Source organism: Nerophis ophidion, linkage group LG11 (genome assembly GCF_033978795.1).
Source record: "Nerophis ophidion isolate RoL-2023_Sa linkage group LG11, RoL_Noph_v1.0, whole genome shotgun sequence".
Taxonomy (NCBI): Eukaryota; Metazoa; Chordata; class Actinopteri; order Syngnathiformes; family Syngnathidae; genus Nerophis; species Nerophis ophidion.
The window spans coordinates 40,398,945-40,421,879 of NC_084621.1; the positions used below are offsets into that span (position 1 = coordinate 40,398,945).

General features: G+C 39.3%; 1 protein-coding gene across 5 annotated transcripts in view; it reads left to right on the forward strand.

Annotated features, from left to right (window-relative positions):
• The first annotated feature begins 1,609 nt into the window (after positions 1-1,609).
• fhod3b (formin homology 2 domain containing 3b) overlaps positions 1,610-22,935 on the forward strand; it is a 242,668-nt gene continuing 221,342 nt past the window's right edge. For 4 of the 5 annotated variants that reach the window (XM_061915920.1, XM_061915923.1, XM_061915921.1 and 1 more), the window contains exon 1: positions 1,610-2,061. In XM_061915920.1, coding sequence (XP_061771904.1) covers positions 1,897-2,061 — 165 coding nt within the window. In that variant the 5' untranslated portion in view covers positions 1,610-1,896. The remainder of the gene's footprint in view (positions 2,062-22,935) is intronic. The other variant, XM_061915925.1, reaches the window with a different exon arrangement.

Here is a 22,935-nt window from a genome sequence, read left to right on the forward strand (position 1 = left end):
ATTTATTTGTATTGAATGCTAAATGTTTGTATGTACAGTACAACTTCATGTATTTTTGTACATGTCTTTTTTCTGTCCAAACCGAAAGACCAAATACATTTACTAAGATTAATACTTTATTCACATATATTATTTCCAGGCTTTCACAGGCCTTCTAAAGTGATGTGGCGGGCCAGATGTGGCCCTCTGGCCTTGAGTTTGACACATGTTCTACCTGCTCCTCCCTGCTGTCTTTGCACCCTGGGGTCACACTGCCTTCCGACATGCCAGAACATAACATACACCATGCAACACTTATGACAGGGGTGTCAAACGTACGGCCCAAGGGCAGGATCAGGCCCGCAAACAGGTTTTATACTTAGTTTGCCAAGTATAAAAATTAACCTGAAATTTTTGAATGAAAGAAACAGTTGTTGTAAATGTGTCCACAGGGTGTACCCCGCCTTCCGCCCAATTGTAGCTGAGATAGGCGCCAGCGCCCCCCACGACCCCAAAAGGGAATAAGCGGTAGAAAAAGGATGGATGGATGGATGTCGCAATAGCAATTCTTTGTATCTTCGTAGATGATGCTACATATGTACAAAATAAACCACATGATGTTAGTACAACAGTTGAGGAAATTGATGAAACTACATTACTGTAATTTGATTTTGATGTCTTTTTTATCTTGATGGATTGAAAATTAACACCAATGAGTTGACTGATGAACATTATGTCATAATTTCTTCCGAAAATATATATATGAAAAAATAAAGTTTACATACTATTAACCGCAACAGGTAATTGTAAAATAAATCCAACAACATTATGATTTGTATAATTTCAAAATATACTTGCTCTATTTTGAGAGGAGCCATATGAGGTGGTTAGGGCACGTCCGACCGGCAGGAAGCCACGGGAAAGACCCAGGACACGTTGGGAAGACTATGTCTTCCAGCTGGCCTGGGAACACCTCCGGCTTGCCTAGGAGCTGAACGAAGTGGCTGGGGAGAGAGAAGTCTGGGCTTCTCTGCTTAGGCTGCTGCCCCCGTGACCCGACCTCGGAAAAGCGGAAGAATATGGATGGATGGATGGATATTTTTAAACAAAGAAAACAATCTGAAGTTGTCTTTATTTTTAAGTTATAGTGCCGTGATTTTACCAGTCCAGCCCACTCGGGAGTAGATTTTTCTCCATGCGGCCCTCGATATAAAATTAGTTTGACACCCCTGACTTATGGTGTTTAACCGTAAAAAACAAAGAAAACATCTGGATTGGGCAGAGCATTTTTAAATGAGGCCCTCGTATTGTTACATAATGTAACTGTAGTAATGCTATTAACATTGTAATACATTGTTGTTCATCCATCCATCCATTTTCTACCGCTTTCTCCCTTACGGGGTCGCGGGGGTGGATGGATGGATGGATACATTGTTGTTGTTTTTTTAATTTAGTGGCGAACCTCATAATTTAGGGGAAGTGACAAGCGGTAGGAAATGGATGGATGGATGGATGCACTGAAATGTATTAATTCCGCTGTACTTTTTGCTTTGGCCACTAGAGAGAGCCACCACGCCCGTAACATGAGCCGTCCTGGCCGCGCAGACTGGTCTCCTGGTTACAGTCCATGCTGGTGCATCTGCAGAGTGCAGACTAAGACCTCCAAGTGCGACAGTCGCTCCAGCACCACAATGCTTCTGTTTGCCTGCATGACATAGCAAGCCTGGCTCTTCTCTCCTTTTGGACCTGCCGTGTCCACACCGTCCTTAGCCCTTGCTGGTGCGTGGCGCAGGAGGAGGAGGCGGAGGAGGGTGCACCGCATGGAGAAGGTCCAAGAGGGATAGCGAGAGACAGCTGCAGAGGAGCTTCTGTCCGCAGGCATCCGCTGCTCGGACGGCCTTGCATGGAGGAGACATCATGGCTACGTTTGTGTGCAGGGTGCAGTTCTTGGATGATACTGATCCTTTCAACAGCACCAACTTCCCGGAGCCCAGCAGACCTCCCGTGTACACGTTCAGGGAAGATATTCCTCTCATAAATCAGATTGCTGGTGTCCACAGGCTGCTCAAAGCCCCACACAAGGTATGCAACTTTTGACTTGTTCCTTGATGCTTCACCTTCAAGTCCTGCATTCATATTTAGCTGAGGAGGTTTTCTGTCTATCTGTGTTGACCCTGCGACGAGGTGGCGACTTGTCCAGGGTGTAAACTGACTTCCGCGTGATTGTAGCTGAGATAGGCACCAGTACCCCCGCAACCCCAAAGGGAATAAGCGGTACTAAATGGATGGGTTGCTGCCAACAAACGACACGTGAACGCACCACGGAGTGCACTTTGCTGATGAGGGATGCTGCAGAAACATGTGATTTACGTTCATTCTATAGCTGTCTGCTCTTTGTGTGCATCATTCAGCCAAGGAATCTGCTCATGTTTACTTTAATTACATTAATCCTTCAGTTTGACCTGATTGTATTTACCATCCAGTCATTGTCCTACAGCAGGACGTACTATTTTATTTTATAGGATTTGTTTAAGTACTCTCTCGGACTACAAACACCCACATAGGCGTTTGTTTTGTTCCAAACATTGAATTAGGCACTATGCTACTATGTGTGTGTGTATATATATATATATATATATATATATATATATATATATATATGTACATATATATATATATATATATATATATATATATATATATATATATATATATATATATATATATATATACATACATACATACACATATATATACACATACATATGTATATATGTGTATGTATATATATACACACACACACACACACACATATATATATATATATATATATATATACATATATATGTGTGTGTATGTATATATATATATATATACATATATACATATGTATGTGTATATATATGTGTATGTATGTATGTATATATATATGTATGTGTATATATGTATGTATATGTATGTATGTATGTAAATGTTATATGTACATACGTATATGTTTGTGTGCATGTGTGTGTACGTATGTGTATGTACGTAAATGTTATATGTATTATATATATATGTAAATGCTTGTGTGTGTATGTATGTATGTAATTGTGATATGTATATATACATGCAAATGTATGTGTATATATATATACTATATATATTCTATATATATATATATATTTATATTTATGTGTATATATGTACTTATGCATATGTTTATATGTATACGTACATATATACATGCATGTATATGTATGCATTTTTAAAGAATATATATATATATATATATATATATATATATATATATATATATATATATATATATATATACCATATTTCCTTGAATTGCCGCAGGACATATAGTATGCGCCTGCCTTGAATTACTGGCGGGTCAAACTCGCATCCCAAAATAATTAACGCATGCTTAGTATTACCACCTGGTCAAACTCGTGACGTCACGAGTGACACTTCCCCTGTCATCATTTTCAAAATGGAGGAGGCTGATTTCAATACCGGTAATTTGAAATCGCATAAAGGGAAGACGATTAAGAGCTATTCAGTAGGATTTAAGGTCCAAGCTTACATCACACTCAAATTTTTACTGCATACCTTTGGTAAGTGCCGGAGTGACAAGAGGTTTTAAAATAATTAGCGCATTTCAGTGCCCCTCCCGAATTTCTCCCGGTGTTTACCCGGACAACTATATTGGGGGCGTGCCTTAAAAGCACTGCCTTTAGCGTCTTCCACAACCTATCATCACGTCCGATTTACCCTCCATACAACCAGCGTGCCAGACCAGTCGCATAATATATCCGGCTTTTACACACACACAGGTCAATGCAAGGCATACTTGGTCAACAGCCATACAGGTCACACTGAGGGTGGTCGTATAAACAACTTTAACACTGTTACAAATATGCGCCACACTGTGAACCCACACCAAACAAGAATGACAAACAAATTTTGGGAGAACATCCGCACCGTAACACAACATAAACACAACAGGACAAATACCCAGAACCCCTTATAGCACTAAATCTTCCGGGACGCTACAGTATACAACCCTCCTACCACCAAACCCTGCCCCCCCCTCCCCCACACCTTAACACCGCCCCCCCATTTCCCAAATTCGGAGGTCCCAAGGTTGGCAAGTAGTGTGTGTGTGTGTGTGTGTGTGTGTGTGTGTGTGTGTGTGTGTGTGTGTGTGTGTGTGTGGTACACAAAACATCAATTTTCACACTCCTATTAGCCCCGGGTCCAGTGAACCCGGACATCTTATATGTAATAGAAATGTGTTTGTGTGTGTATGTGGGGGGAGGGGGAGTGTATGGAGTGTGGTCATTAAATATGTATTCTGATATATGTTCTTCACAGAAAATGAGCCTAAGTCAGTGAGTCTCAGTTTAAAAAATTAATTAATTGTATAATTTTTCTTTTATTAAGAAATGAAAACAGGTCCCACAGAACCGAACACCACACAAGCACTTTGAGCATTTGAGCACTTTCAAAATGAATGTGTGTAAAAATCTTAAATGGGGAGAAGTGGTGACAATTACGCAACCCGTTGCATTCTTTTCACATGATTAATATCGAATGAAAGACACAGTTGGTATTGGTACCATTTTTAGGGTAATGGTATTGGCACTGGTATCGAAAATGTTCAAACAATACCCAGCCTTAGTTAATGTCGATATTTGTATCAATCCACCCATCTTTGTTTACTTTCAAGAGCTCCAGCTTAGTGATTAGCATATCCTCCTATGGTGTGTAATGTAGCATGTTTAGCTATTCCTCTTCCTCCAGTGATAATGGTACTTGTAAAAAACTTGGTTTATTTGCCACCATAGTGGGTGGGATTGCTGACTGAGAAGTGACGTTAGCCGCTAGCAATAGTGCTACAGTGTTTATATTTTCGCCACACCTAGTGTGTGTGTGACAATCATTGGTACTTTAACTTTAACTTTAACTTTACAGTGCATGGAGGTCACATTTGTTCACTTGTTGCTGTTAAATGTGCAGGACACAGCTAGAATGTGTCATCAACATGCATCATCACAATACAACGATACTATTAAAAGCAAAAATTTATATCATCACCACTTTTGTTTGAATTCAAGAGCTCTTGTCATGACAGATTGGATTTGTGTTTATTGTTTTCCTGTGTTTTGTTATACGGTTCCTGTCCAGCGCTCTTATTTTTCATTGTACTTCCTGTTTGCCTCAAGTCTCAGCGACTTTACTTCTGCCCGAGTGCTGTGTCCCTCATCTGTCTCCTGATTGGCATTTGGGATACACACCTGTCCCTGGTTGTTAATCAGGTGCAATGTTGGTCAGACAGTGCTGGTTCATTGTTCTCTGTGGTACACGGTATGTTGTTCCCTGTTCCCCTATACGTGTTTTTTTTTTTTTATTGTGCCTTGGTTCCTGGTTTTGGCTGTTTGTTTAGTTAGTTCACACACCTATGGACCTTTTGTTTCGTCCACGCTGGTGCTACCTGATGTGTCATTTAAATATTATCGTGCCTGCATGCCACCTCTGGTCAATGTGTTTTTAGGTCATAACAACAATGCCAAGCTCACCCTGTGACAGATCTAGCTTGGGGATTAGCGGCTACAAAATCCTCCTACAACAGACCTGGGCAAATTAAGGACTGGGGGCCACATGCGGCCCGTTGAATTTTTAAAATCTGGCCCGCCGGACATGCGCAAATACATTTTTTTAGATCTTATGAATTCAAGCTGTAGATGCCGTTATGATGTGCAGTCATGTTTTAAAATGACCGTAAGTCTTGAACTGTACAAAGTTTAAATAGTTGGACTCTGCACTTTTTCATGATATACTAGTTACTATGGTAATCTATTTAGTTACTATGGTAATATAAGTCACAGCAGCTCAGACGAGGCACCAGGCAGTGTGGGTAAGGAGTTTTTCCACAGAGTGTTTTCAGAGCAGCCATGCAGCTTGAAATGCGGGTGTCAGGGACAGACAAAGTTCTAAAGCTTAGTGATAAATCAGATTTTAGGTGTTTCTTTTTAACCCTTCACGTTCATATTTCGCTGTTTGTTGTAAAATATGTCGATCGAGAGGGAGTGTGACCAGGGGCGTCGCCAGACAGATTTCACTGGGGCACGTGCCCCACTGCTGATCTGCAGTGCCCCAGTAAAAATTTCACCAATAAAAAAAAAAAACGCTTCAGAGTTTTAAGTTTACATTACATAGACAACAGCACATACTACTTAGCATGGTAATTGATTGCTACTGTATTCACTCCACGAAACAGTGAGCACATGGCTACTTAATATGGTGATTTATTCACGTGTGGATGAGACTTCAGTTGAGAGAGAGAGAGAGGCGATGGAATCACTGCTGAGGTAGGTAACGTTAGCCAACAACAATTTGTTAATGACATTATTTTGATTTTGATTTGACTCAAACTGTAACTCCTAGATGAATTTAAGAAAGTTATTCGCCCGCAGCAGAGAAGAAGCAGCAGGAATGAGAGATGTAAGTGAAGTCCTAGCTAGCTAGGCAACATCATTGTCTTAAGTTGATGCTAAGTTAGCTAACCTTATTCCTTTTATCAAGACAAACATATTCATTTGCTGTACGAGCTGTCGGGGGAATTTCTAATGAACATTAAACATAATGTTGGTTATTGTCTGCTGGTTCTGCATCAATGATGATTTGGAGTAAGCATGTGTGAGTTGAGTGCTTCTCAAATGGTTTATCTTCTGGAAGAAAAACATTTTTCCATATCAAGTCGTGAGCCAAATTTTTAAATCATTCAAGTTTATTTCACAGAAAAATAGCACAGTAGACTTGTCTTGTTAATCGGTGTGACTTTGACTAAAATAATCTTGTTTTGTCACCAGAAAAATGGCTACAGCTAAAGCATCTGGTTTTGTTTCCAAAAAAAATATTAACATTTCTGTATTTTTTTTCAGAAGGATGGCTGAAATTATCGGGTTTTGTTGCCCCATTTAGATTTAAAAAAAATATATTTCCATGTCTGTCCTGAGTCCTCCTCCAACTTGTTAGTTAGTTTGCCTTTTGCTAAAATACTCACAAATAGTCACCAGACAAATGGCTAAAAATATCTGGTTTTGTTGCCACAATTTGATTTTTTTCTCCCTAAACTTTTTTTTTTCCATGCACACATCTGACTGCGACTCACTGAAAATGACACACAATCCACTTTTATGTCACGACCCACCAGTTGGGAACCACTGGTCAACTGTATAACAGTTACTGTAATATTTCCATGTCTGTCCAGAGTGATTGACCACTTTGCAAAAAATGAAAAGGAGACGTTACAGTTTACTTCTCAGAAAATTATTCCCTGAACAGACACACAACAGTTTTTCATTTATTCTACTACTGTGGCTTTATTGTTTTGTGTATATTTTATAGTTTTGTGTATCTGAAATAGGATTAGCCACATTGCCATAAATGGAAATTAAATAATATAAAAGAACCCAGAGATGTAGGGGTGCTTTATTTTTTGTTTTACTTTTGTAGATGTTAAATTTGCAGATTATTACTGCAATATATATTTCAAAAAGATTCATTGCTCTTCCTTTTTGCTTTTACCAGTAGCAGTTTAGAAGTCTGGAGTAAAAAAGTGCACAAGTAGGTCAAATGCATTAGTTAATTTCAGCTGTTTAATCAAAGATCCATACAACAAAATCTGATATAATTTCATAGTTTAAAGCACTATTTATGTATTTTTTATTATAAATAAGTGCTAAAAATGTTTTTGCTTGCGCGCTTTGCACGCTCACATGAATTATTTGTGCCCCAGGTGTGCCCCAGTACAGTATTAGGTCTAGTGACGCCCCTGGGTGTGACGTTCATATGTTGTCAATATTCAGTGTTTTTCCGGTCATAGTTAATATTTTAAACCCCACATTCTTTATTTTCATGTACATTCTGGGTGTCTCATTCAGTAAAAAACAAAAATTCCATTCTGTTTCTAAAGGCGGTCATAACGTTTTTTGCATTCAATCAGACATCATTGTGAGGTTTTGTATTAGTGTTCCTTAAAAGCAGATATACCGGCCACCAGTAACATGTTTTTCTCTAAATGTGTCAAAATAATTGCCCAGGCCTGTCCTACTGTGTGTAGCGTAGCATTTGTCCTCGTCCTGCAATGATACTTGTAAGAAACACCGTTTATTTGCCGCCATCAAGGTGAGAATTAGTGACTTGGAAGCAGCTTCACACTGTGTGTAGAGGGATGCTAATCGCTAGTTAGCTAGTGAGAAGGCTACATTGTGTTGATGTGTTTCTTTGCTTCTCACTGAATGTGTCAACATGCATTATCACAATAGTAATACAGCTCTATCGTTTGACAAATGTTTGTTTATATCATGTCAACTATATTGCCTAACCCTAGTATTAATGCTCCATTTTAAATATAATATAGTTTTGCCTTTCAGAGTGTATTTTTTGTGATCATAATAGATACGTACTGCTAATGGCAACAAGGAGGAATGTGATGACTTGGAACAGTCATAGACTAGCATCTTTTGTCATTGATCAATGAATGTATTTTTTAAGGCAACAGTCAGTGAAAGAAGGCTGCAGAGTCAGCTTGGTGTCTTTTTGCAATTGATTTTCTGTAGTTAGGCTGCTGAGCACAAAATGGTTTACTCTGCTTCAACAAGTCGACAATGAAAGCAACACAAGAAGTAGAAGAAAGCGAGCTGAAATGAATGTCAGCATCCCCAACTCCGAGTCCATGGTTCTCACCTGGGAAAGGCCGGAGTGCCATCTCCGAGTTGGGGAGGAGATCTTGCCCCAAGTGTAGTTCAAGTACGTCGGAGCCTTGTTCACGAGTGAGGGAAGAGTGGATCGTGAGATGGACAGGCTGATCGGTGCAGCGTCTTCAGTAATGCAGACGTTGTATCGATCCGTTGTGGTGAAGAAGGAGCTGAGCTGGAAGGCAAAGCTCTCAATTTATCGGTCGATCTACGTTCCCATCCTCACCTATGGTCATAATCTTTGGGTTATGACCGAAAGGACAAGATCACGGGTACAAGCGGCCGAAATGAGATAGGGTGAGAAGCTTTGTTCTTCGAGGGGAGCTCCAAGTAAAGCCGCTGCTCCTCCACATCGAGAAGAGCCAGATGAGGTGGTTCGGGCATCTGGTCAGGATGCCACCTGAACGCCTCCCAAGAGAGGTGTTTTAAGGCACGTCCGATCGGTAGGAGGCTACTGGGAAGACCCAGGATACGTTGGGAAGACTGTTTCCCGGCTGAAATTAGAACGCTTTGGGATCCCCCGGGAGGAGCTGGATTAAGTGGCTGGAGAGAGGTAAATCTGGGCTTCTCTGCTTAGACCAGACCTCGGATAAGCGGAAGAAAATGGATCGATGGATATACGAAGAGGTAAAACCTGGTTAACTTACTTTCGTACTTGTATGCTAGTTAAGAATGCCTATGCTACCACCTGTCCCCTTAATGCAGGTGTGATGGCAGTTTGACTCTGGAACAGATTTTCAAATATTGTACTTAAGGATGTAATGATACACGGTAATAATAACCGCGGTATAACTCCCAAAGGTTATTACTACTGGTTTAAAAAAACATACGTCAAAAACCGTGATGGACAACTGCACTTTGATAAATTCAACAGGCGCTAGCTGGCTCGCTTAAATCCTAACATATAAACTCTGAGGTGCTGCGGGGTGTGTGGGTCACTGCTGTGCACTTTTTGACACTGTGGTGGCTTCTGCGGTCGTTAGTGGGGTCACAGACAGGAACAGACTTAATCAACTGAGATCCGACTCCTTCCTAGTCTGCCCGCTAGATAACATTGAGGTGGCTGACAGAAGAATGCTTACCAAGTTGACATCTATAATGTTCGATCGCTCTCACTCAATGCAGAACAGTGGAGGCCCTGAGTAGCTCCTTCAGCATCAGACTGTTACATCCACAGTGCAACCACAGTTCCTTTCTACCCACATCCATATGACTTATGCACTTACGCGATGACTGTGAACTTTTTACTTAGTGTGCAATACCGATGTTAGTGTTTTAGTTGTTGTTTTTATCTATAGATATTAGTGAGCAGTATGTAGTATGTTTCTATATTTTTGTTCTTCATTACGTTTTACTTCTGTTACAGTATGTAAAAATCTGCTCTGCAACAACGTAGTTTTTGGGATAAATGAAAGTCTGTTATATCCCATGATACATTAACGTCTTTCCCCATTAAGAAAGGACATACTCCAATTTAAATATTTAATTTTCCAGCACCCCCGCAATCCTGAAAGGGACAAGCGGTAGGAAATGGATGGATGGATGGATTTTATTTGCTTCACACTTTTGAATAATATAATTGTTACAGTAAAACAATAAGAGTTTAGCCTTCACAACGCCAGTAATTAATACTAGGATCAATGTTAATTACAAAAGTAAATGTGGGATATAAATAATAATGGAATTGTTTGTATATAGTATATTATTGGTAAACAATTTTAACCAACACGTGTACAGGTATATTTCACAACTGTTTCTCTATGTCTTTACTGTGTATATATATTTGAACAGTGTTCATGTTGTGTAAAGGAAATTTCATATTTCTATGAAGCTCAAGATCAGAGCCCGATGTCTCCTGGTTTTACTACATCTAGTATTTGAGATTGTTTATAGGGTTAGGCGAAATAAATGCTCACTTCAGCCTAAACCAGCGGTGTCTAACTCATTTTAGAACAGGGGCCACATTGAGAAAAACCTACTCCCAAGTGGGCCAGACTGGTATAATCACGGCACAATAACTTGAAAATAAAGACAACTTCAGATTGTTTTCTTTGTTTGAAAACAGAACAAGCCCATTCTGAAAATGTACAAATCATAATGTTGCAACATGTTACACTTACATGTTGCGGTTAATAGTATTCTGTCTTTGTTTGTCGTTATTCATATTTTCTGAATAAATTATGTGATAATGTTCATCAGTCAACTAATTGGTGTTAATTTTCAGTCTATCAAGGTAAAAACATAATATCAAAATCAAATTACAGGATGTTATTTATGTAGTTTGATCATTTTCCTCAACTGGTGCACTGGTTTATCTTTTTTACATATATAGCATAATCTACAAAGATACAAAGAATTGCTATTGCGACATCTAGTGCACACATTTAGAACAGCAGTTTCTTCCATTCAAAAATTTCGTCTCAGTTGTATATATTCATGATCATTCACGTGTTCATTTTGTCTCACGTTGACTATTGCAATTCTCTTTTCACCCTTTTCAACAAGTCAACACTAAAGAGACTTCAGACTGTACAAAATGCGGCTGCCAGACTTTAACCGGTGCACCCAGAACAGCCCATATCACCCCCATTTTATTTGGTCTGCATTGGCTTCCAGTTAAATTCCGCATTGAGATTAAAAATTTAGTCCTGACATTCTATGCGTTGCATGGTGGGGCCCCTCAGTACATCACTGACTTGCTATGGCCATTCTCTTCAGGGCGCAACCTCCGGTATTCAGGCCAGGGTCTTCTAAAGATCCCGAAAACTCGTTTCAAAACCCATGGAGACCTGGCATTCCATGCTATAGCCCCCAGGCTCTGGAACAGTTTGCACCAGTCCCTTTGTGATCTTGACTGTTAAAAGTTTTAAGAAACTAAGAAATATTTGGAAACTTCTTTTTAGTAAAACCTTTAGTTAATTTGTTTGATTGATTGAGACATTTATTAGTATATTACACAGTACAGTACATATTCCGTACAATTGACCACTAAATGGTAACACCCGAATAAGTTTTTCAACTTGTTTAAGTCGGGTTCCACGTTAATCAATTCATGGTATAAATATATACTATCAGTATCATACAGTTATCACACAAGTCAATCCTCAGAGTACATACATTGAATTATTTACATTATTTACAATCCGGGGGTTGGGGATTGGGGCGGGGGGGTTAGGTTTGGTTGATATCAGAACTTCAGTCATCAACAATAATATAATCTGAGAAATGGACATTGAAACAGTGTAGGTCTGACTTCGTAGGATATGTACAGCGAGCAGAGAACACATTGAGCTCATAGCAGCCTCCTAATGCAACGTTTAACTATAATTTTTAATCCACTTTGTATCCTTTTTATGATGTTGCCCCTGTTGTTTTAAATCGAATTGTTGTTTTACTTTACCAATGTTTTGTACAGTGCTTTGTGATTTTATCCGTGAAAAGCGCTTTATAAATAAAATGTACTTACTTAGCAAACTCATCCCACGGGCCGGGTAAAACCTGTTCGCGGGTAGGGCTGGGCGATATATCGATATATTGCAGGTTTGTCTCTGTACGATATAGAAAATGACTATATGATGATGTTCGAGTATACGTTCTCACGCAGTTGCTTTTAGCTGCGGGCATTACACTACAGGCTCTTAATTCCCACTCCATCTTGTGACTCCTTCTCGCAGACAGCAAGCGCAGGTTCTTACCTACGTCATACGTCACATACGTATACGCCCTCGCGGAGTAGAGAGGTAGCAGCATGGGTAACGTTAGCTCTGATGCTAGCGAAGCCGTGCGAGTGGTAATACGAGAGAAAGAAGGTGTGACTCCGGTAAAAAATTAAGGCAGAATTAATTCCCAAGAAAAACAGCAGAGGGTCTGTCGTCTGGCGGTGGTTTGGCTTCAAGTGGGAATATGTCGAACAGACAACTTTAATTTGTCAAGTGTGGGTCAAAAGCCTTTCTACCAAAAGTAGTATTACTGCTAATGTGTAGCATCATTTGAAAAGTCACCTGCTGGAGAAAGAAGAGTGCTCGAAACTGCATGTCAACATCTCCGTTAGGTGCCACATCCACAAAATGCCGAAGCAACAATTTCCAATTTAACATCTTATGAAAAAAAAAAACTCTACTAAAGCAGATAATGTCCGCACTAAACTAGCACATTGCAAAGGACATACACTATTTGATTACCTATTATGCAGCTCATTTTTATTTGACACACAACTCAAGGCTAAGGCAAAACACAGAGATATATATCGTGTATCGCGATATTGCCTAAAAATGTCGAGATATTTAAAAAAACCCTTATCGCCCAGCCCTATTCGCGGGTCTGCGGGCTGTATGTTTGACACCCATTGCCTAAACCCTTTCGGTCTGTAAAATTGTCAATTTATGAATGTAAAACGGTTTGTTTATTTTGTTGAGCTCTGACCGAATAAATAATTAACTAAACTAACAACAGACAAAATACTCAAGTTAAAACACTATCAGTGAAACACAAAACAAGCAAAACCTTTGTCAAAGGATTTCAGTACTTTTTGAGCACATGCAAGAATACCGCAATAACCAAGATGATTTTGGTCATAAAAACCGTGATGTGAAATTTTATTTTTGTTAATACCTAATTGTACTGTTTAATTGACAAATGTGGGTAGGTAGGTAGGTAGGTAGGTAGGTAGGTAGGTAGGTAGGTAGGTAGGTAGGTCTTTATTGTCATTGCACAAGTACAACAAAACTTTGTTTTCAGCACAAACCTGTTCAAGATTAGAAAAACAAACAGTTTACATGGTTACAGAACAAGAACGCTGATGGGTCGCCATAAGGCGCCCCCGTAAAAGATGGGTAAAAGGTAAACGCTGGGGAAGGATGAGTAAAAAAATACAATCCAGACTGGGCTCCTAAGGAGGCCCAGTTCGGAGTGAGAAAAAACCTCCATAGCAAAGCACATATACATATTACAACATACATCTCGAGATATCTAGCAACAGAGGGAAGGTAGTTCAAGGTCATGGTGGTAGGTCGCAGCTCTCAGGCGCTGACCATCCATTCATCACCCCTACGGGATTGCGTCGAAGGCGTTGGATTGGGGGACAGGAGGGTGTATGTGTGGCGTATATTTTTTTTGTGGATGTGTGTGTGTGTGTGTGTGTGTGTGTGTGTGTGTGTGCGTGTGTGTGTGTGTGTGTGTATAAGCCCATAGTGTGTCTCTGTTCCACGGCCTTGATGCATTTGCCGCCGCTAGTCCAAAGTTCACAACAACAGGTGTGTGTCCATGAGAGACAAAAAAGGGAGTTTGTTGTGTCTTCCTGCAGTGATCTTCGGGAGAGTTTCGAAGCCAGGGAAAAATCCAAGTTAAAATGATTTGTATGTGAGTGAAAATAAAATTAGCTTTTGTAAAATTGTCTCTGACTGGTCCTCAAAAACTGCGAGGTAGACAGTCCGATGTAATCCACAGTTCTTCCCGCATCCTCCAATCATTTGTGGCAGCTTTGGGGTACTTTGAAGACTGCCAGCAACTTCCAATTTGTCGACAAACCAGAGCAACGCTTACTACAATCAGCAGATGTGTTGTTGTCATAATTCCGAATAGGTGGATATCTTCACGTCATCGACAGAAAAGGGTCGCCAGGCACGCGGCCCTCCTTCTTCTCCCAAGGGTCCGTCATGTGTCCAGCAACAACCGCTTCGTCACGACAGCAGGTTCCCCTAAACCCAAGATCTTGTCAATTTTGTTGAGGCCAGTTAAATAGTTCCAATGTTTAGATTTGGAGAGCAGTGCAAAAAGAGGCAATAAGAAAGTTAAGACAAGACAAAACAAAGAAGCAAGCAGGAGGGATAAGGGAGAGGAAAGGGGAGCGTCCACCCTCGGTGAATGCCAGAGAGAAAGTGCTGTAAAAACCAAATGTTGTGAAGTTGACAGCAGTGAAGATTTGTAGACTCATCAGAACCAAGGATAGCCTGGATTGGGAAATATTTCTGGGAAGAAACCTGTTGTCTTTGACTTCTGTTTGCTAAAAATCGCATGCCGCTAATGTGCTGAGCTGTTCTTGTCACTGTCGTTCTACAATCTCTGCACTAAACAGAAATGTGCATGCATATGAGTGTTTGATGATGGGTAGCACCTACGGACTCTGCTTGCTGTGCAGCACAGCAAGCAGAGTCCGTAGCTCTGTCCTTAATCAGTTAGAGCTATGGATTGGTTACAGTATGGTACAGTATGATGGATCTTTGGCTTTATCAAACCTTTTTCCTCACCATGCTTGTTTCTTAACGGGGTCCCTCACACTCCTAATTGGCCTTCATAGACATACTGGTTTGTCACCATTTGGCTCGTAACCGCACACATCCTTTAAGAAAATGCCAAACAAAAACACTGGGTCTTGTTGTCATGGATCTGGTGTGCAGGATACATCCAACTAAGGGAAAATATTGTTTGGTCTTAGAGACGGACTCTCACTTTACCAATTTCAATTCTTGGACTTGTTGTAACTAGAAATTATAGAGTTCCCATAATGAGAAGTTATGTGAAATGTTTTAAAATTCAGGTTCCTCCTCGGTGCCTGTCAAAGGGCCTTCAAACTCTTGGTACACGTTGTTATGCACAGTTGCGGTTTTGCCGTTTGGACTGTTGTCTCACAGCAGACGAGTCCAATAACTGTGAGCCAACTGTTTTTCTTCATGAAAATTACTGTTTCAATTTGTCATAAGTGCTTGGACAATGTCACATTCATTTAAATCACGTCGTAGACATAAGGTAACGTATGGCTTGTTTAGCATCCTCTACTGGCTAACTGTCTCTTTCCCATTCCAATGAGCACAGTTCAGACAGATAGCGCTTTTGAATGTTAAATTGCATAGTGTTTATTTTTAGTCTGCCTGGTCAGTGGACCACTGCACGGTGGTTGAAGGGAGAGGCTAAGGCTCAGTGTGTGAGCGTACAACTTGAGGTTCCCTCTCTGGACTTGGTCACAACTTAGGGCCACCAGGGGTTCAAATCCTGGGTGGGGGCACAGCTAAGTAAACACTCATTACTGTTGATGCCATTGTTTACGTCTGCCCACTGGACCCATGGGAATACCTGGAATCTGCCACAAAGCTTGATCATTTTTAAAACTACAGTACATGTACACATGCGAGCCTTAAAGGGGAAATGCACTTTTTTTATTTTTTTATTTAAATCCTAATTCACAATCTCCATATGAGACAGAAAGAGACATCTTTTTTTTTCTGTGTGTTTTAAGTAGTGAACATGTTTAATGTGCAGTTTTGTAAAAATGTAATACTGGATACCTTACATTAGTGTTGGCGTATATAATCACCATACTGATACTTCAAATGTTCAAGATGATTAAAGGATTACCTTTTTGATCACAATTATAATCAGACCAAAAGACAGGATGGTGATGTAAAAACATCAGTTAAATATAATTATTTCTTACTTATGGCTCTGAATTAAATCCTTTGGTTGAGACTTTAGCCCAGAAAGTCCTCCTGTACAAAGGGACTTAATTCCTGAGTTTGTAACAATAACAAACAATAAGTTTGTAATAATAAAAAATATCAATCTAACCATTTTAGTATTGACCCTATTCTGATACTATATTGAAATTTGTGGCATCTCGCCCAACTTTGTTTACTTCAAAGAGTTCTAACTTGCAGTTAGCGATTAGCATATCCTCCCACAATGTGTAGCGTAGCATGTTCAGCTATTCCTTGTCCTCCAGATGATAACTTTTTACAAATATTCCTTTAGTTGACCCAATAGAGGCAAAGATTGTTGACTTAGAAGATGCTTTGCACTGTGGAGGGACATTAGCCGCTTGCGAGAATGCTGTGGTGCGTTGAGGAAGCGTTTGTTTGCTGGTCGGTGTCAAATTTGCAGGACACAGCAAGATTGTGTCATTAAAGGGGAGCTACACTTTTTGGGGAATTTTGCAATTTTGTCGGAAATTTTTTAAAAGAGCAGAATAGATCCCCATTACGTGCATTGCAAGCCACCTCTTACCAGAGGTGGGACCAAGTCATTGTTTTGCAAGTCACAAGTAAGTCTCAAGTCTTTGCCCTCGAGTCTCAAGTCAAGTCCCAAGTCAAGACAGGCAAGTCCCGAGTCAAGTCCAAAGTCAAGACTGGAAAGTCCCAAGTCAAGTCCCAAGTCCTGCATTTTGAGTTTCGAGTCACTTCAAGTCATTTTAACCCCAGACTAATATATTTGCACAGATTGTGTATGCTTTTAAAACACTGTATGTATTTATTATTAAAAAAAAAATTGTGCTGACATTGCACTTCATAATAGCACTATTAACCAGTTATTTTAAACATTTAACTCATTCCTTTACAGAATGAACACATTTGAAAAAAACATGTGCAACTGTACTTATTTGCACAAAGGTTTTAACATTGTATTTCCATGGCATATTGCATTGTAACTAGTTCCACAGCGGTTTTTATACTGTTCTTTCCTTATCTCATTGATCTCATCTCATACTGTATGTGTTTATGTGTGCGTACACATGAAAAAAATAACTACATGAAAAAAACAAGGAACAGAGTTGTACTTTTTAGATTTCACGGCCCTATGGAATATGTACACATATTCTTAATATAGTATACATTTTAACTGACCTTTATTTGACTATGTTTGTCTTTTTGTAGGTGGCTAAAATACTCGGTGCTGCTGACCACCGTATAACGTTACGTTACCGTTTGTGATACTTTGACTAACGTAACACTATGTGTAGGTACCTCATGAAACCCTGCTTGAAAGCAATCACTTGACAAAAAGTATGAATAAGGTAGCGAACTACAGTGGACGCAACATATTGTCGTGTTTGCAATGACGTTGTAACCATAGACATATTATAAGTAGACGCAGCATTGGCTGCTGTGACGTGAGCAATTTGGCCGCCATCTTGAAGTGGTGATGAGGAGCCGGCAAGCAGCTTAAATTGACAGTTGACAGGTAGAAAACAAAGATGCTGGGCTGGTGTTCAGCGTTTTCCTGCTCAAATGAGCGGACTGTTGAAAATAAGAATCGGGGGATTACTTTTCACAAGTAAGAGTGAACATGAACATGGTTGTATTTTGTGAAAATAATATTGCCACAGAGTTGAGAAGGAGCAACGATCTTCAATTTGTATGTGAAAATCACAAATAACTCTTCTGGGGGAGGATGACACCCCTACAGATATTTGGTTTACCAACTTTCAGCCCCACCTAAAACAAAATTCACCAGCCACCACTGATTATGATGCATTCTCATTTTAGGCAAAGTATAAGACAATACTTTCTTAACAGTATAATTGTAACCAGGACTAAGTCTTCAAGTAACAATATTAAAATACTAACATTGTTTGGTAAAACAGAATTTGCTTTTATTCTGAATCCAGTGAAACAGATTTGTGGTTTTAGCTGATATAAAGACTTTCAGGTCTTTGTATATGTTTATGTTTAAGTATTTGGCAGACACTTTTATCCGAAGCAACATACATGAAAAATACATTTAAAACGATCACTGTAAACATGATCATTTAAGGGAAGAATGTAATACAAAATATTAATACAAAGTGTCAAGACAGAATAAACTATCTGCTGTTGCAGCAACAGAGATACAGTCTTTAAGATACATAGATATCTAATGTATTCATACATTGTTTATTTAGGATATATGCATGTATATATAACCTAATCATATTGTTTCTTCACCTTAAAAATAGCTGACCGTTTTTTCCCCTCTTTTAGCGATTATTATTCCCAGTTTTGATCTTGGACGTCTGCTCACTTATAGCATATAAGAATATTCCACTACTGTTAAGCAAACAATGAACACGCCAAAAAATGTGTCTTTTATCATAGTTACACGTATGAAAAAAAGTGCGTGAATATCAGTGGTATTCAGTGAGGTAAAATGAATTAAATGCGCCGACAGTTCATTTCTCCTGCCAAATGAATTGCACTGAGTGGAAGGGATCACCACTCCAAGATGGCGGCCCCGCGTCACGTCAGCGCCAGTAGGCAATAGCGCTTGATGCTGCGTCTATAAGATGTCTATGATTCTAACGTTAGCAGTGAGTTTACAGCCTCACTGATTTAACTAAACAGCAAATAAAAGTTACGTTACTCAGCCAATAAATGTTAACTTACATTCAAAACTTACCCTTCCTTGTGCATCTTCAAATGTCGAACGAAGTTGGAAGTTGTTGCATCTCTGTCTGTAATCTTCGAAGGAACCGCATGCTTTGCATACTGGAATTCGTTTTTTGTTGACCAAGTAGTAGTTTTAATACCCGAACCAAACAATTTTTGGCATCATTTTTCCTCATTGGCGTGTTGTATGAGAGCTCTTCTTTGTTGGTTTTCATGCAATTTGATTGGTAGAATACTGTGTGACTAAAATAACGTGGATTTAATTTGATTGGCTGTTGTTCTGACAGGTAGCGCACATACTGTCATCGCACACCCACTGACAGACACGGACAGATACGGAGCGCTCCTAAAAACCTTATTAATTGTTGGGTTTTGGGGAAAGTAGCAAGTCATGTCAAGTCAAAAGGCTCAAGTCCAAGTCAAGTCACAAGTCATTGATGTTAAAGTCTAAATCGAGTTGCAAGTCTTTTTACATTTTGTCAAGTCGAGTCTAAGGTCATCAAATTCATGACTCGAGTCTGACTCGAGTCCAAGTCATGTGACTCGAGTCCACACCTCTGCCTCTTACTAGAAGTTTTTTACTCTTTTTATGGAAAGGGGTATGTTCTTGCCTCACATAAGGATTAAGAATGAAAGACCAAATTCCCTTTAAGTGCAATTCACCATTAAGTAAAAGTTTCTAATGATGATGTGAACGATACACTGGCTTGTAAAAAGGACAATATAATGCAGCTGTCCTGGCCATGTTGATGCACAAACACTGAATGTTCTCTGTGCTCTCTCGTAATTGTTGCTTTTACTTGTTTCCTGCATTGAACAAAGAGCGCAAGTCAAATTCCTTGTGTGTCAAAAACATATTTAGCCAATAAATCTGATTCTGATATATGGTTGACAATGATCTGATGCAGTTCAGTGTGTTTATGTACTTCACGGGACGGCGTGGCACAGTGGGAAAGTGACCGTGGACAACATGAGAGTCCCTGGTTCAATCCCCACCTAGTACCAACCTCGTCACGTCCGTTGTGTCCTTGAGCAAGACACTTCACCCTTGCTCCTGATGGGTGCTGGTTAGTGCCTTGCATGGCAGCTCCCTCCATCAGTGTGTGAATGTGTGTGTGAATAGGTAAATGTGGAAGTAGTGTCAAAGCGCTTTGAGTACCTTGAAGGTAGAAAAGCGCTATACAAGTACGACCCATTTATCATTCAAAATAATATTGGAGTATGCTTGGATTACGACCATTTTTATGTCAACTAGTGCACTTTTATATATGCCAGAGTGGTTACCCACCTTGCAATGCCAAACTGTACCACAAAGGGTGCTAGAGAGGACCTGTAGCAACCATTCTCTGTTATAATTGGATAAGTAGTATCACTCTTGCTAGTTATGTTTGTGGATAAAAGTAGTTGTAGTTACTGACACTACTACAAAACCCAAAACTAATGAAGTTGACACGTGTAAATCGTAAATAAAAACAGAATACAATTATTTGCTAATCATTTTTAACTTATTTTCAATTGAATAGACTGCAAAGACAACATACTTTTAACGTTTGAACTGGAAAACCTTATTTTTTGCAAATATTAGCTCTTTTGGAATTTGATGCTTGCAACATGTTTCAAAAAAGCTGGCACAAGTGGCAAAAAAGACTGCAAAAGTTGAGCTGTAACTTCACTGGTTTTGGGTTTTGTACATAGACATAAATTGTTTAAACCTGTATAAAGCTTAGTTTATATCATTAGCGTTACATCGAACTGCACAGTTTTCTATGTAGTCAATGCATGCAATAAATATCCATACTAATCATACCAAACTGGTAGAACTATTACAGTATCAGGTTAAACACTGATGACATCTATTAAACAGGCAAGAAGCAACGAATCATGCAGAGGCAGTTCAATTTGGCTCAATGAGGAGAGACGTATTGGGCTGTACACTCAGTTACAATTCCAACCTATGCTCTAAGGCACAGCCCACGAGGCTCCACTATTTATTTGGGAGGTCCCTGGTTACATCACTGAGGCTGCTTCTGAAGGAAGGGGGGTAATTTCAGCAGCCCCAGTTAGACGCAATATATGATTATCCATGAAATGGAAATGTGCTGACACTCGTGATATCGCCCTGTCTCTGTTTTGTCTGTGTCACGAACAGGATGTTTGCCCGGTCTGGACACAAACACTGATACAAGGTGACTCGCAATCTTGGATTGGAAGTTGTCCTTTTGAACAGATAGAAAAGTACAACTTCAGCACAATTGAAAATAACTATAGCAACAGCTTTTAAGCATAAGAGTTGTGTGATAACTTACACATAATTATTCTAACATACAGAGCAACAAAAGCATCTAAGACGTCCAAAAATATCTCCTCTGTTCGGTGATTTAGTGTCTTCTTTGTCACATCTTCCATAAGACTGTCACTCACTGATTAGTTAAAGTACCAATGATTGTCACACACACACTAGGTGTGGCGAAATTTGTCCTCTGCATTTGACCCATCCCCTTATTCACCCCATGGGAGGTGAGGGGAGCAGTGGGCAGCAGCGGTGCCGCGCCCGGGAATTATTTGTGGTGATTTAATCCCAAATTCCAACCCTTGATGCTGATTGCCAAGCAGGGAAGTAATGGGTCCCATTGTTATAGTCTTTGGTATGACTCGGCCGGGGTTTGAACTCCCAACCTACCGATCCCAGGGCGGACACTCTAACCACTAGGCCACTGAGTAGGTTTTTTTAGCTAAAGTTAGTCTTTAGGCATAAATAAATGGTCAGTCTTAATTTAGTGTGTAGGTCGGGATTAACCAGTCGGTAATGTTTAGTCTTGAAAAGCGCTCCCATCCCTTTTCTTGTTTAGTTCCCTTTTCTGTATCTGCCTCTTTATATTGCCCACTTTGGGGTAAGAACAGTAATCTTAATACGATTGTCACCCCCAGGGAGGTAATAGGATCACAGTCCTCTGCATATGTTGACTCTGTCCCTAATACAGTCCTTTTAAAATGTCTTTAACAAGTGGGATTTGAATTATGAGGTTCTGGCAAACATTCCAGAATAATATGAATGATATGATCATAATTTTTCCTGTTATTTCTTTCATTCTCTTCTTTATATGTTAAAGACAATCAGATCAATATTTGTTCTTCTGTTGGCAAATTTTTTTTGCTTTTTTTTAAAGTAATATAGCCCAGATTTGCACATAAATATGACTTAAAATAAGAAAAATGGTCACAAATAGAAAGTGCCTGATAAGAAAAAAGACATTTTGAGTAAAAAAAAAAAACACCTTTGATTTCATAGGCCATTCTACGAAATGGGTTAGATTTTTGTTGTTGTTGCAACCTCTTAAATTAAACTTACATTCTGTCATTTCTTTCATCTGCAAATTTGTAAATGATACTCAACATCGGTATTGCCTTTTTTCAGGATTTTTTTTTTTTTCTCTATAAAGTTTTTGAAACTGCTCCACCATTGAATGAGAACATGTTTGGTGATATACTTTGCAGATCACACTGAATCCTCCAAATGTCATTAGTAATTGGAAACCAAACTTCAGTAGGGATGTCTCGATACAGCTTCTTCATTTCTATTGTAAAGTTTTGAGTTTTGGCCCATACTGTTGTTAATCCGATACGATATCAGCCAGAATCATTGTACATACATGTATTATGCCGTAGTGTGGAATGTTAGAAACATGTTTAATCAGGTAAAATTAATTCCAGAACAATGGTATGTATGAAGAACACTAATCTTATGATTTTTGCTTTATAAGTGGGGTGATAATTTGGTTTTTGGCGACATCTAGTCTTTACAATAGTTATTTAAATCAACGACATGACGCCGTATGTTGAATGATGCGGACACATTTGCTACTGAATACTTTCTAATATGTTTCTGACTTGGAGACTTTGTATCTGTGAGTTGTAGTTATTTAATACTTGTTTATATTGTGAAATGTTGTTTTAATAGCTATTATGTATGTCTAGCTTGTGTGCTATAGTGTGCTTATCTGTTGTTTTGCTGCTAGCTCTTAGTAGCCTTTAGCCTACCATTTTTACTTTTTGTAAATGCCATCCATCCATATCCA